Here is a 13,708-nt window from a genome sequence, read left to right as displayed (position 1 = left end):
AATCTGCAAAACAGCACTGTAACAATCCATAATAGCCATTATACTGTAAAATTTAAAGAAAGTATAGTTTATCGCACAATATAGTTTCAATTTTTTATCTTAAATTCAAACAAGTCGTCTTTGAACAATTTAACTTCAATAATACTATCATGTTAATAATGTAAATCTTTCACCTTGCAGCATCAAAAAGCCACATGTAGCTCAGCAATGAATGTGCTGCCTATCGCCACCTGCCACTGTCTGAAGCTAGGTGTGAATAGTTCCCACACAAATACAACAGCTCCCTCTGGTGGGATAGTTTATCGTAGACAAGGGATGATGAAGCACCTTGTTCCAAGTTTACTTCTGGAGTTAATCAACAGCAGTCTTGGGAATTATCCATCACTCAAGATTGTCTCACTTTTGGTGAGAACCTAAATGGGTGAGCATATCCTCTTATCAACTTCGCTGTATCTCCCACACAACGAAAAAGGTTAGGTGAAGAAGATAGTTTAAAAAAGCAGTGAATTCAAAACAGCATGGAGCTTCCTGCCAAAAGGATATTTCTTTTGCTTTTTCTGCATTTCCAAGCTCTGCAAAGATGTTGCCCATCATATCGAGTATGGTCAAATTGTTAGGCTCCATGTCCAAAGCTCGCTGACAGAACATTCGTGCTAGTTCAAAATTTAAGTGGTCCATGCATTCCTCAGCCTGAAAGTGCACAAATAAATTTAGCAGCATCTGTTTCCTCAAATAAAAAATAGATCTTAGGTCAAGTGTCGTTCCAGTACATTCCCACATAGTAACAGAACTATCTAAAAATAAATCAATCATTTTGCCATGTTTGAAGGTGAGTCTCTCTCAAAAGATGTCATGAGAGGGAATACAAAAAGAAACTTGCGAGAGATATCAACATTAACACAAAAGGTTTTTACAATTATATAAGAAAAAGGGTAGTTAAGGATAATGTGGGCCCTTTAAAAACAGATGCAGGCAAGACTGCAAATGAAAATAAGGAAATGGCAGACTTGTTGAATAACTACTTTGTGCCGGTCTACACAGTAGAAGAAGAGGGTAATGTGCCTGACATTCCAGAAAAACTAATAATGAATCAAGGACTGGAACTCACTAAAGTTAACATAAGCAAGAAAACACTATTAGAAAAAAATGGAAAAAACATTACTAGAAATAACTAAAGACTGAAAATCCCCAGGACCTGATGGCTTCCATCCCAGGGTTTTATAGAATCATAGAAATTTACAGCACAGAAAGAGACCATTTGGCCCATCGTGTCAGTGCTGGCTGAAAAAGTGCCATCAGTCTAATCCCACTTTTCAGCTCTTGGTCCGTAGCCTTGAAGGTTACAGCACTTCAAGTGCATATCCAAGCACTTCTTAAATGTGATGAGGGTTTCTGCTTCTACCATCCTTTCAGGCAGTGAATTCCAGACCCCCACCACCCTCTGGGTGAAAAAAGTTCTCCTCAACTCCCCTCTAATCCTTCTACCAATTACTTTAAATCTATGTCTCCTGGTTATTGATCTCTCTGCTAAGGAAAATAGGTCCTTCCTATCCACTCTATCTAGGCCCCTCAATTTTAGACACCTCAATTACATCTCCCCTCAGCCATCTCTGTTCCAAAGAAAACAACCCCAGCATATTCAATCTTTCCTCATAGCTAAAATTCTCCAGTCTAAATTATTGATATATACCACAAAAAGCAAGGGACCAAGTACCGAGATCTGCGAAACCCCACTGGAATCAGCCTTCCAGTCACAAAAACACCCATCGACCATCACCCTTTGCTTCCTGTCACTGAGCCAATTTTGGATCCAACTTGCTACTTTCCCTTGGATCCCATGGGTTTTTACTTTTCTGACCAGTCTGTCATGTGGGACCTTGTTAAAAGCTTTGCTAAAATCCACATAGACTACATCAAACGCGCTACCCTCATCGATCCTCCTTGTTACCTCATCAAAAAATTCAATCAAGTTAGTCAGACTTGACCTTCTCTTAACAAATCCACACTGACTGTCCTGCTTAATCCATGCCTTTCTAAATGACGATTAATACTGACCCTCAGAATTTTTCCGAATAATTTGCACACCACCAAGGTTAAGCTGACTGGCCTGTAATTTCTCGGTCTATCTCTTTCTCCCTTTTTAAAGGAAGTAGGTGAGGAAATTGCAGATGCTTTAGCCATAATCTTCCAGAGCTTTCTTGATTCAGTAAATTTTCCTTTATATTGGAAAATTGCAAATTTAACTCCACTATTTAAGAAAGTCAAGAAAGAGAAACCAGGAAATTATAGACCTGTTAGTCTAACATCTGTTGTGGGGAAGTTATTGAAATCTATAATTAAGGATAGAGTGACTGAGCACGTGGAGAAATTTGAGCTGATTAGAGAGAGTCAACATGGATTTATAAAGGGTAGGTCATGTCTAACTAACTTAATTGGAATTTTTTTGAGGAAGTAACTAAAATAGTCGACAGGGAAATGTCTATGGATGTAGTTTGTATGGACTTCCAGAAGGTATTCGATAAGGTTCCACATAAGAGACTGTTAACTAAAATTAAAGCTCATGGAATTGAAGGAAATTATTGACCTGATTAGGAGATTGGTTTGCGGTAGAAGACAGAGAGTCGGGATAATGGGTATGTACTCGAATTGGAAGAAAGTGATTTGTGTTGTCCCACAAGGATCTGTGCTGGGGCCTCAACTATTATCTATATTTATTAATGACTTAGATAACATAATAGAGAGCCATGTATCCAAGTGTGCCAATGACACAATGAAAGGTGACATAGTAAGTAGTGTAGATGGTACACACTGCAGCCACGGTACGCTGGTGATGGAGGGAGTGAATGTTTAAGGTGGTGGATGGGGTGCCAATCAAGTGGGTTGCTTTGTCCTGGATGGTGTTGAGCTTCTTGAGTGTTGTTGGAGCTGCACTCATCCAGGCAAATGGAGAGTATTCCATCACAATCCTTACTTCTGCCTTGTAGATGGTGGAAAGACTTTGGGGAGTCAGGAAGTGAGACACTCGCTGCAGAATACCTAGCCTCTGACCTGCTCTTGTTGCCACAGTATTTATGTGGCTGGTCCAGTTACATTTCGGGTCAATGGTGACCCCCAGAATGTTGATGGTAGGGAATTCGGTGATGGTAATGCCGTTGAATGTCAAGGGGCGGTGGTTAGACACTCGCTTGTTGGAGATAGTCATTGCCTGGCACTTGTATGACGCAAATGTTACCTGCCACTTATCAGCTCAACCCTGAACGTCGTCCAGGTTTTATTGCATGTGGGCATGGACTGTTTCATTATCTGAGGAGTTGCGAATAGCACTGAACACTGTGCAGTCATCAGCGAACATCCCCATACCTGACCTTATGTTGGAGGGAAGGTCATTGATGAAGCAGCTGAAGATGGTTGGGCCTAGGACACTGCCCTGAGGAACACTTGCAGCGATGTCCCGGGACTGTGATGATTGACCTCCAACCACCACAACCATCTTCCTTTGTGCTAGGTATGACTCCAGCCAGTGGAGAGTTTTCCCCCCAATTCCCATTGACTTCAGTTTTACTAGGGCTCCTTGATGCCACACTCTGTAAAATGCTGCCTTGATGTCAAGGGCAGTCACTCTCACCTCACCTCTGGAATTCACCTTCATTTTCCATGTTTGGACCAAGCTAAGGAATGTAAGAAATAATGAAAGGAGTTGAATTGATATAGCACCTTTCACCACTCCAGACATTCGGAAGCACTTTACAGCCAATAAAATACTTTTGAAGTGTAGTCACTGTTGTACTATCGGGTAATATAGAAAGATAATTAAGCTTTACACTGTCTGCTCACCGGTGTAGCAATATACTGAGAAAAATAAATCTTTGACTTCCTGAAAAAAATGGGGAGATCACAACACCAATGTAATCATGATCGTAAAAGGGAAAAATAACTAGGGAGAAGTATTACCTCACAGAAAAACAATTCAAATCCTCTGAAGTTGTAAGAGATGGAATCCATTTACAAAAGGTTACATTAGTCTCATTAATATTAGATCAAAAAGCCATTCATCAAGATTTAAAATAGCACAGGATGTTTCGTCACTGAAAGCAATATTTCCAGCTAACCGACAACTTCAACTTTCTATTGTCTACACTTATCAATTCACATTTATGAAAAACACTGCAGCCAACTCATCTGGAACTGAACTAATGTATTTTCCTTCGAGCAAAAACCTGAGAGATTCAATTTTAACCCCTTACATAAACAAAAACATGTGGCAGTACAATGCACTGGGGTTCCAATATGTTGGGCTATAGACTCACATCATCGTGAAAGTTATAGTGTTTTCACTAGGATTTTGATAAAGCATAATAGTGGGTGTCACCAGCGAGGAACCAGACCACAATTTCTACTTAAATTGAGGTTGTGAAAGTCCATTTAAAAAACAGAAACTTTGCAATTCACAGATTTTGACTCTGGATAATACATCAAAATAATTGCTAAAGGGTTTATATCATAACAAAAAATAGTGGTTCGAAGGTCATGGTGAAAAACCAGTGATTGCGTGATGGATGTTGTGTCCAGTCATCTTAAATCAGAACAACAATGATTTAAGCACCGGCCCTTTATTTTTTAATAACTTGTGCTCATTTTTCCTTTGTTTGTTCCTGTGTCTTGGAAAAGATCTTTCGAAGGCTACGTGTGTGCATAGAAGTTCTGATTCTACATTCGTCAGTCTGATTAGAATGCTTGATAGAAACACTGTTAAATTGTAAATTTCATAAACTATAACTTTTTTTAATTTTGGAAAAGAGCTTACTTTTTCCAACAACTGCTCAACTGAATATTTGCCTTCTGTTTTCTTCTTGGCTTTTCTCTCCATTTTCATCTGCATCCTCTCCCGAACATTTAATCCAGCCATTTCAAATCCTGCAGCACAAACATACAGAATTCAAGACAAGCAGCTTTATCAGAAAACTTTAAATACAGTACTGACATTACATATTTGCATTAGTATGTGCATCATTTTACATTAATTAAAAACTCTGGTAAATAACTGGACAACAAGAGAAAAACAACAAAGCAGCTAAAGCACAATCATCAAAAATGTTTTCTAAAACATGAGAAAACTTTCCACCCATCTTGTTTTTATTTCACTGGCATAAATTAGAACATAAAAAGGCCGATTTCAAGGAACTTGTAAAGGAGAATTCTATTTTTGCAGTTATCTTATTAGTAGGTAAAATACTTCCTGACCACTTCTCCATCGTATTATATGATTTTGATAATGTATTGTAGAGCAGTATGAAGTTGGTGCAAACAAGGTTATACATCACAAGCAATTGAAACAAAAAAGTGAGTAATTTAGTGCTACAGGATGCAAAAAAAATTAGTTACAAGTGAAATTAACCAGCCTGAATGTATTACAAATTATAGTTCTACCTTAAGGAAACATAGTAATTAATTAAAGTGAGTCATTTGCTTTAAGTGTATTAAACTCCGAAGTGTTGAACAGGTATGGAAGTGTCACTAAGTTTTATTAGCTTTTTCAACTTTTCTGTACAGTTACCTACCTGAGAAGTGGGAAATCGGTTAGATTGAAAATTAAATTTTCCATAAATAGCTCACAATACTATTTCCAGGCACATCTGGCTAAGGAGCTGAACATTATCAATATACTGAGAACTGCTACCCGCTTACTATCTTTTCATCTCTAGAACCTTGGTTCAAATCCAGCCCAGTCTGATGAGATAAATCCATTCTTTCTGCAGTTATTATAATGTCCAAGTGAGCATTTTTGACAGAGTAAATAAGGAGAAACTGTTTCCAGTAACAAAAGGGTTGGTAACCAAAGGACATAGATCAAAGTAATTGGCAAAAAAAGTGAGGATAAATTTTGTTTATAATGGTTCTGTGAAGCGCCTTGGGACATTTTACTATGTTAAAGGTGCTATATAAACGCAAGTTGTTGTTGTTGTTGAACCATTTTGACGCAACAAGTTGTTATGATCTGGAATGCACTGCCTGAAAGCAGATTCAATAATAACTTTCAAAAGAGAATTGGATAAATACTTGAAGGGGAAACAGTTGCAGGGCTATGAGGAAGGGACAAGCGCTTTACAGCCAATGAAGTACTTTTGAAGTGTAGTCACTGTTGTAATGTAGGAAACGCAGCAGCCAATTGGTGCACAGCAAGTTTCTACAAACAGTTCTGAGATAATGACCAATGTGATAATCTGTTTTAGTTATGTAGATTGAGGGATAAATGTTGGCCAGAACACCGGGAATAACTCCCCTGCTCTTCTTGAAAACAGTGCCACACGATCTTTTACGTTCACCCAAGAGAGCAGACGGGGCCGCAGTTTGATGTCTCATCCAATAGATGGCACCTCTGATAGTGCAGCACTCCCTCAGTACTGCACTGGAGTGTCAGTCTAGATTTTTGTGCTCAAGTCTCTGGAGTGGGACTTGAACCAACAACCTTCTGACTCAGAAGGCAAGAGTGTTACCCACTGAGCCACAACTAACAATTGGATAGCTCTTTCAAAGAGGCAGCACAGACACGATGGGCCGAATGGCCTCCTTCTGTGCTATATCATTCTATGATCCTATAATTATTAATTCACCTAAACAGTAAGCTATAGAGTGATAGTTGAAATGTCTGCCCATATATGCAATGACCATACGCAAACAGAAAGAATGTTGCACCAGGAAAAACTTTATTCACGCAGTGTAAACAAGTTTGCCAAACTTTAACAAACAGTATCCTTGAGGCGATTCAAGCCTTTCAGGCAGGTTTCTGATCAGGACACAAGTTTTACCCCATGACAATCGTTGGGCAGACTAAACATGCGTCCGCCAGTCACGGACAGACTGCATTAAAGCCCGCTCACCCTGCGCCCTGCTGCGGCGTCTTCTCCTGGTCTTGGCGCTGCTCTTATTTTTGCTGTTCCCTCCCATGTCTAGTGGTTTGGAGCAAAGAGACTGAAAATCACCGATCTGCCCCGTACCAACACGCGAGCAGCCAAGTCCCGCGGCTCAATTGGAACACGGACCCGGACAGCGCGTGAGTTTGGCTTCTACGGACGCCCGAGTATGACAGAAATTCGTCGGACGCAGCTGGAAAAACGCGTGACCCTGGCTTTCAAAATTCAACGTCATTAAAGTTCCGCTGAGGCTCATTCCTCGCAAACATGCACACAGCAAACCTGAAGAAGTCAAGGTAGGAGCAGTTATGATATTTTAAAAAATTAAATTAAGGCAAGGAAGAATGCAGCGTACAGTCGTACCAAGGTACATTTATAAAATAATATTGTGCAGCTGACGATGATATAATCTGTAGCACGAATTTCATTTTTATTTTCAAGTTAACCATCAGCCTGCTGGCGTTTTCGTCGGTGTAGCCCTGCCTGCTGATCTGTTTCAATGTCGAATAAATGAGCAAAATCCTGTACAATAATGCATGATGAGCTAGAGGTACAAAAGTGTTTAATTGGCCTTTAGTCAATAGATCCCCTCCCTTGCAGTGTGGTCATGGAGAAAATAAGGTAAAGTAGAAAATAAATTCAGAAATAATAAATAAATTTAGAAAAAAATAGATTCTCTGAGGGCAAGTGACCATCATATGATAAATTTTTATATCATCTGGCAATAGGTACCATGTAACTTCAAGAAAGCAAACTTCAATTGAATGAGAGCTGAACTAAAATAAAATAAAGATGGACTGGTGATTGACCTTTCACAGAGAAATTGAAAACTTTTAAACTGTATTAAATGTGAAACCAGTATGGTACAAATTAAAAGGGGGTGCAAGAACAGAGAGACTTAGGGGTTCATATATGTTAGATCCGTGTATCTTAATGTTGTGTCCTTCAATAATCAGACAAAAGACTGCAGGGAACGATCAACAGGTGTTTACTGAATGAGGGTTACTCTAGAACTAACTATACAGATCACTACTCAGGGTTTATATACAGGTATGGTCTCTGCTGGTACTACAGTATACAGGAGCTGTAAAAAGTAGTCCTCCCCTTAAAGGTACATACGTTACAATTCCTCCCCTTTTAGATTAACAGTACCTGTTGTGTATGTCCCTTTAAGGGAATAACTGGTCTCAGACTGCAGTACCGGCAGTGACCACCCCTGTATAAAAGGCGCTAGCAGCCTTCTGTAGTTTCAGTTTCCAGAGTGTTTCCATTCAGTAAAGACTTGTTAAACCAACTCCTGCATTCCGTGTCTCCATTAACACACGGATTTAATACTGGCGACGAGTAAGAAACGAACTTACCTGCAACTCGGCAGCACCTCAGATGACGTAATTGAAGGTCGAAGCCAGAAGAAAGAAAAAAATATATAATCCAAAGAAACTCGAGAAACGGGCGTTGACCGTGGGCAACCGCCCTCCAAATCATCGGATTGAAAACTTGCAGGAGAGACTGGCAAGAGCCAGGCTTGGTTTCCCAGCTAATCGGGCTGGTGGCAGGTAGTGCACTGATCCTTCCTGGGCTGCGGCGGGCTAGAGCTCGATCGGGTGGCTCTGCAACGGGGCCGGGCAGCGAGTCGGGAAGCAAAGAGAGAGAGAGAGGGTGGAGCACACAGGGCGCGGCCGGTGCTTCACAGCCGGGCAACGTTCGGACCTAAGAAGAGGGAGGGAAGTGTCCCAGAAGGTCCGCTCCACGACGGGAACGGTTAAAAATAAAAATACCGCGGAGAGCGGCGTTGACGGCAGCGGTGGGAAAGCACGGGAGCCGCCATCTTAACTCGGCGGGGAAGAAGGAAAAGCGCGGGAGGCGCCATTTTGATCCATCGGGGACGAAGGAAAAGCGCGGGAGATGCCATCTTAGATTTTCAAGATGCCAAAGACTGGCGATATCACTGCCGTCGATAATGCAATAGAAGACTGGACCACATATGTGGAAAGAGTCGAGGTATATTGCGAGGCAAACGAAATAGCCGAGGAGAAAAAGGCATCGGTATTGCTAAATTTAATGGGCGCAAGAACGTACGGCCTATTGCGGGACCTGATCACTCCAGCCAAACCGAAGGCGAAGAGTTTTAACGAAATTGTTGCTATCCTACAGGAACACTTAAATCCTACACCGCTGCTGATAACAGAAAGATTTAAATTCCACAGGAGAAATCAGCATAAAAATGAGAGCAATGCTGATTACCTTACGGAACTACGCAAGCTATCAAAGCACTGCCAGTTCGGAGCAGGACTGGCAGATACCGTACGGGACAAATTTGTCTGTGGACTCCTGAGTGAAGGAACCCAGAAGAAGTTACTCTCAGAGAAAGAGCTGACGCTAGATAAGGCTTTCAGCGTGGCAGTATCGTACGAAGCAGCAGCAAGGGGAGCTGCGGAAATACAACAAAAGCCACAGGAATACGGCACCCACGAAATGACACGGGGATTTGCAAAATGTTATCGCTGCGGCAGAACAAACCATGACCAGAAGGACTGCTGGTCCAAGGACAAAATATGAAGGTAATGCGGAAAGATGGGACACATTGCACAAGTTTGCAAGTCTGAGAAGAAGACCAACGACAACAAAAAGGCTACTAAGGAACCGTACAGGAAAGTACAAAAGATGACGGACAGTAGTTCCGACGACCAGATGAGCGATAGTGAATCCGGGAACAAGAGACTAAGCTGTCTCAAACTTCACAACGTAATCGCAAAAGAGGATCACCGAACCATTTGGGTCACCCTCACGATAGCAGGGTCCCAAGTCAAAATGGAATTGGATACAGGATCAGCTCTAACCGTCATGAATCGACGAGACTACGAGCGGCTATTCTCACACATACCCTTGAGAGAGACATCCATTGTCTTGAGGACGTATACGGGGCAAAAAGTACACCCCAGAGGAAAAATAAGGGTGCCTGTCGAATACAACGGCAAGAAAATACGGAAATTGTATCTCTACATTCTGCAAGATGGTGGACCACTGTTATTGGGACGTGAATGGATCAGAAAGATAGGTTTAGACTGGCACTCCATTCAGGCACTGACGGTGGCTGGTAAAAAGGATGATGACGTCACTCCTGCACGATTGTCAACAATCTTAGCTGACACCAAAGAGGTATTTCAACAAGAACTGGGCACTCTTAAAGGCGTAACCGCCTCGATAAAAATAGAGGAGAATGCAATTCCGAAGTTTTTCAAAGCAAGACCGGTACCATATGCAATTCGCCCAGCCGTCGAGGCAGAGCTGGAGAATCTGGAGAATGCAGGCGTATTGTCTAAGGTAGACTGGAGCGAGTGGGCGACACCCATCGTTCCTGTCATAAAGAAAACGTTAAACAATGGGTCTGAGGAGCCAAGGAAGGTTTGCATCTGTGGGGACTTCACGGTGACGGTGAACCCAGTCCTTCACACAGTACAATATCCTCTTCCAAGGATAGAAGACATCTTCGCTTCACTATCTGGAGGGAAGCGTTTTACAAAAATTGACCTAGCACAAGCATATTTACAGATGGAGGTTGAAGAATCCTCTAGGAAGTATCTCACGATAAACACTCACAAAGGTCTTTACCAGTATCATCGATTGGTATTCGGAGTAGCATCGGCTCTGGCGATATGGCAAAGAGCGATGGAACAAGTCCTGCAAGGGATTCCGGGGACTCAGTGTTACTTGGACGACATCCTAGTGACAGGTGAAGATGACAGTGAACACCTTAACAACCTAGAACAGGTGCTCACTAGACTACGTGAACATGGGCTACGAGCCAACCGCCCCAAGTGCGAGTTTAAGAAACAGATATCATATTGTGGCCACGTGATTGATGAAGAGGGGTTACATAAGTCCCCTGACAAAATTGAAGCGGTTGTTAAGGCCCCAGCGCCTGAAAATGTGTCGCAACTGAGGTCATTCCTCGGATTGGTGAATTATTACCATAAGTTTTTAGCGAATTTGTCCACAATTCTGCACCCACTGAACACCCTACTACAAACGGGAGTAGCATGGAAATGGAGCAATGACTGTAAGCGGGCCTTTCAGAAGAGTAAGGACTTAATCACTTCAAGGGAAGTATTGGCTCACTACAACCCATCACTACCGATAAGACTGGCGTGTGATGCGTCTCCCTACGGCATTGGGGCGGTACTGTCACATAAATTCCTTGATGGTTTAGAGAGGCCGATAGCTTTTGCGTCACGCTCGTTAACTTCAGCCGAGCGTAACTACGCCCAGATTGACAGAGAGGCCCTCAGCCTAGTGTGGGGGGGTGAAGAAGTTCCATCACTACCTGGACGGTCAAAAATTTACTCTAATAACTGATCATCAACCTCTTGTCTCCATTTTCAACCCTCAGAAGGGCGTACCGATTGTAGTGTATGTACCTTTAAGAGGAACGATGTTTTTTTGAAGCCCCTGTGTACTGTAGTACCGGTAGTGACCACTCGGGTATATAAGCCTGTATAGCGTCTTGTAGAGTTAGTTCACCTCCAGACTTTGTTCAGTAAACACTTGTTAAATCAACTCCTGCATTCCGTGTCTCCATTAACACACGGATTCAACACCGATAATGACAGCACAACGGCTACAGAGGTGGTCCCTTTTCCTAGGGGCACACCAATATGACATCAAGTACAAAAGAACTAAACAGCATGGGAATGCTGATGGATTGTCGCGCCTACCGTTGCCGACGGTGGAAGAAGAACTTGCATTGAATGCAATGGAGATATTCCACTCGACCATAGTCGAATGTCTCCCTGTGACGAATGCAAACATAGAAAAGGAAACACGAAATGACCCAACACTATCCTGGGCCTATGATTTAACGGTGATGGGATGGCCAGCACATGGCGAACCACTGCTGCCAGCATTCTCGCTGAGAAGAGAACAGCTGTCAGTGTGCAGAGGAACCTTGATGTGTGGATCCAGAGTAGTAATTGAGTGCTCAATGAGCTTCATGAGGGTCATCTGGGAGGGGTAAAAATGAAGAACTTAGCCAGAGCGTTTGTGTGGTGGCCAGGAATCGATAGAGAAATCGAAGAGATGACCAAGAGCTGTACAGGATGCCAGAAGGTCCAAAACGCCCCACCACAAGCCCCTCTACATCCATGGGAGTGGCCCTCATCTCCATGGCAAAGGGTGCACATTGATTTTGCTGGTCCCTTCATGGACTCGATGTTAATTGCGGTGGATGCACATTCAAAGTGGCCAGAGGTAATAAAAATGTTCTCAACCACCACAGAAAAAACTATCACAGTCTTACGAACCATATTCGCCAGGAATGGGCTGCCTGAACAGATTTGCTCTGACAATGGACCACAGTTTGTGTCTGAAGAGTTCCGGAGGTTCTTAAAGAACAATGGTGTTAAGCATTACACATCTGCCCCATATCATCCAGCCACTAATGGATTGGCCGAGAGGTTTGTTCAAACACTCAAGAAGGCTATCAAGGCAATGTGTAATGAAGATATACCCCTACAACACAAGGTGGACAACTTCTTGTTTGCCTACCGGAATGCGACACATGCAGTTACCAACCAAACTCCTGCCATGATGTTCTTCAATCGAAGACTACGATGCCGCTTGGATTTGGTTAAGCCGAACATCAGAAGAGATGTGGAGAACAGGCAGTTTCAGAATATGAATGAAAGGCCGACCAGGAGTTTTAAGATAGGTCAACCAGTTTTGGCCCGGGACTACCGCACAGAGAAATGGCAGCCAGGAACGATCTGTACACGGCAAGGGCCTCTCATGTATACCGTGGACGTTGGAGAGAGCATTGTAAGACGCCATGCTGACCAGATTCTAGAGTCACTGGAAAACGTCAACTCCACACCACGATCTGATACACCTGGCGATGAAACTGACGTACCAATTGCATCTACCGCAGAATCGGTGATATTGGAAGCAGATGAACCAAACAACGACATTGATCCCGACTCAACTTTACCAGAAGAACCTGATACCCCAAAGAGGCGTTATCCAGACAGAATCAGGAAGCTTCCTCAAAGACTGAACTTATAATTGCTTAACCTCCACCAATGTATCTAGCAACCGTAATTGTAATTGTAATTAGTTATCATTTAGTTGTTAAATGAATGTTATGTACTGTTTATCTAAAAGGGTAGGAATTGTTGTGTATGTCCCTTCAAGGGAATAACTGGTCTCAGACTGCAGTACCGGCAGTGACCACCCCTGTATAAAAGGCGCTAGCAGCCTTCTGTAGTTTGAGTTTCAAGAGTGTCTCCATTCAGTAAAGACTTGTTAAACCAACTCCTGCATTCCGTGTCTCCATTAACACACGGATTTAATAGTACCATAACACTCATTTAACAATTAAATATCAAACTAATTACAATTAACACTTTTAACATGCAACATTAGCTGAAAATAGTCTATTTATAAATTCAGTCTTTGGGGAGGCTTCCTGATCCTTTCTGGATAGCGCCTTTCCCGAGCGTCTTGCTCTTGGTGCGGAGGCGATTCTGGCCCCCTGTCGTCGGTTGGTTCATCAGCTTCCGATGCTACTGTTTCTGAGGTAGATGCGACCTGTACGTCGGGTTCCTCACCAGGTACGTATGGCCGAGACATGGGGTTGACTTGTTCCTGTGACTCTAGGATCTGGTCAGCATGGCGTCTCACGATGTTCTCCCCAACATCCACTGTGTACATTAGTGGCCCCTGCTGTGTGCATATCGTTCCTGGTTGCCATTTCTCTGTTCGGTAGTCGTGGGCCAAGACTGGTTGCCCTACATTGAAGCTCC

General features: G+C 42.7%; 1 protein-coding gene across 1 annotated transcript in view; it reads right to left on the bottom strand.

Annotated features, from left to right (window-relative positions):
* The window catches only part of LOC147117171 (uncharacterized), a 667,391-nt gene extending 660,377 nt beyond the window's left edge, over nt 1-7,014 (bottom strand). Inside the window, exons 1-3 of the mRNA XM_085987124.1 lie at nt 6,879-7,014; nt 4,805-4,914; nt 546-690 (exon numbers count right to left, since the gene is read on the bottom strand). Coding sequence (XP_085843250.1) covers nt 546-690; nt 4,805-4,914; nt 6,879-6,945 — 322 coding nt within the window. The 5' untranslated portion in view covers nt 6,946-7,014. The remainder of the gene's footprint in view (nt 1-545; nt 691-4,804; nt 4,915-6,878) is intronic.
* Between the last annotated feature and the right edge of the window lie 6,694 nt (nt 7,015-13,708).

Source organism: Somniosus microcephalus, chromosome 5 (assembly GCF_052327205.1).
Source record: "Somniosus microcephalus isolate GS21.2 chromosome 5, FLI_Smic_1.0, whole genome shotgun sequence".
NCBI classification, from domain to species: domain Eukaryota; kingdom Metazoa; phylum Chordata; class Chondrichthyes; order Squaliformes; family Somniosidae; genus Somniosus; species Somniosus microcephalus.
Note: the sequence above shows the minus strand (reverse complement) of the source record. Positions and strands in the feature narration are given on the sequence as shown.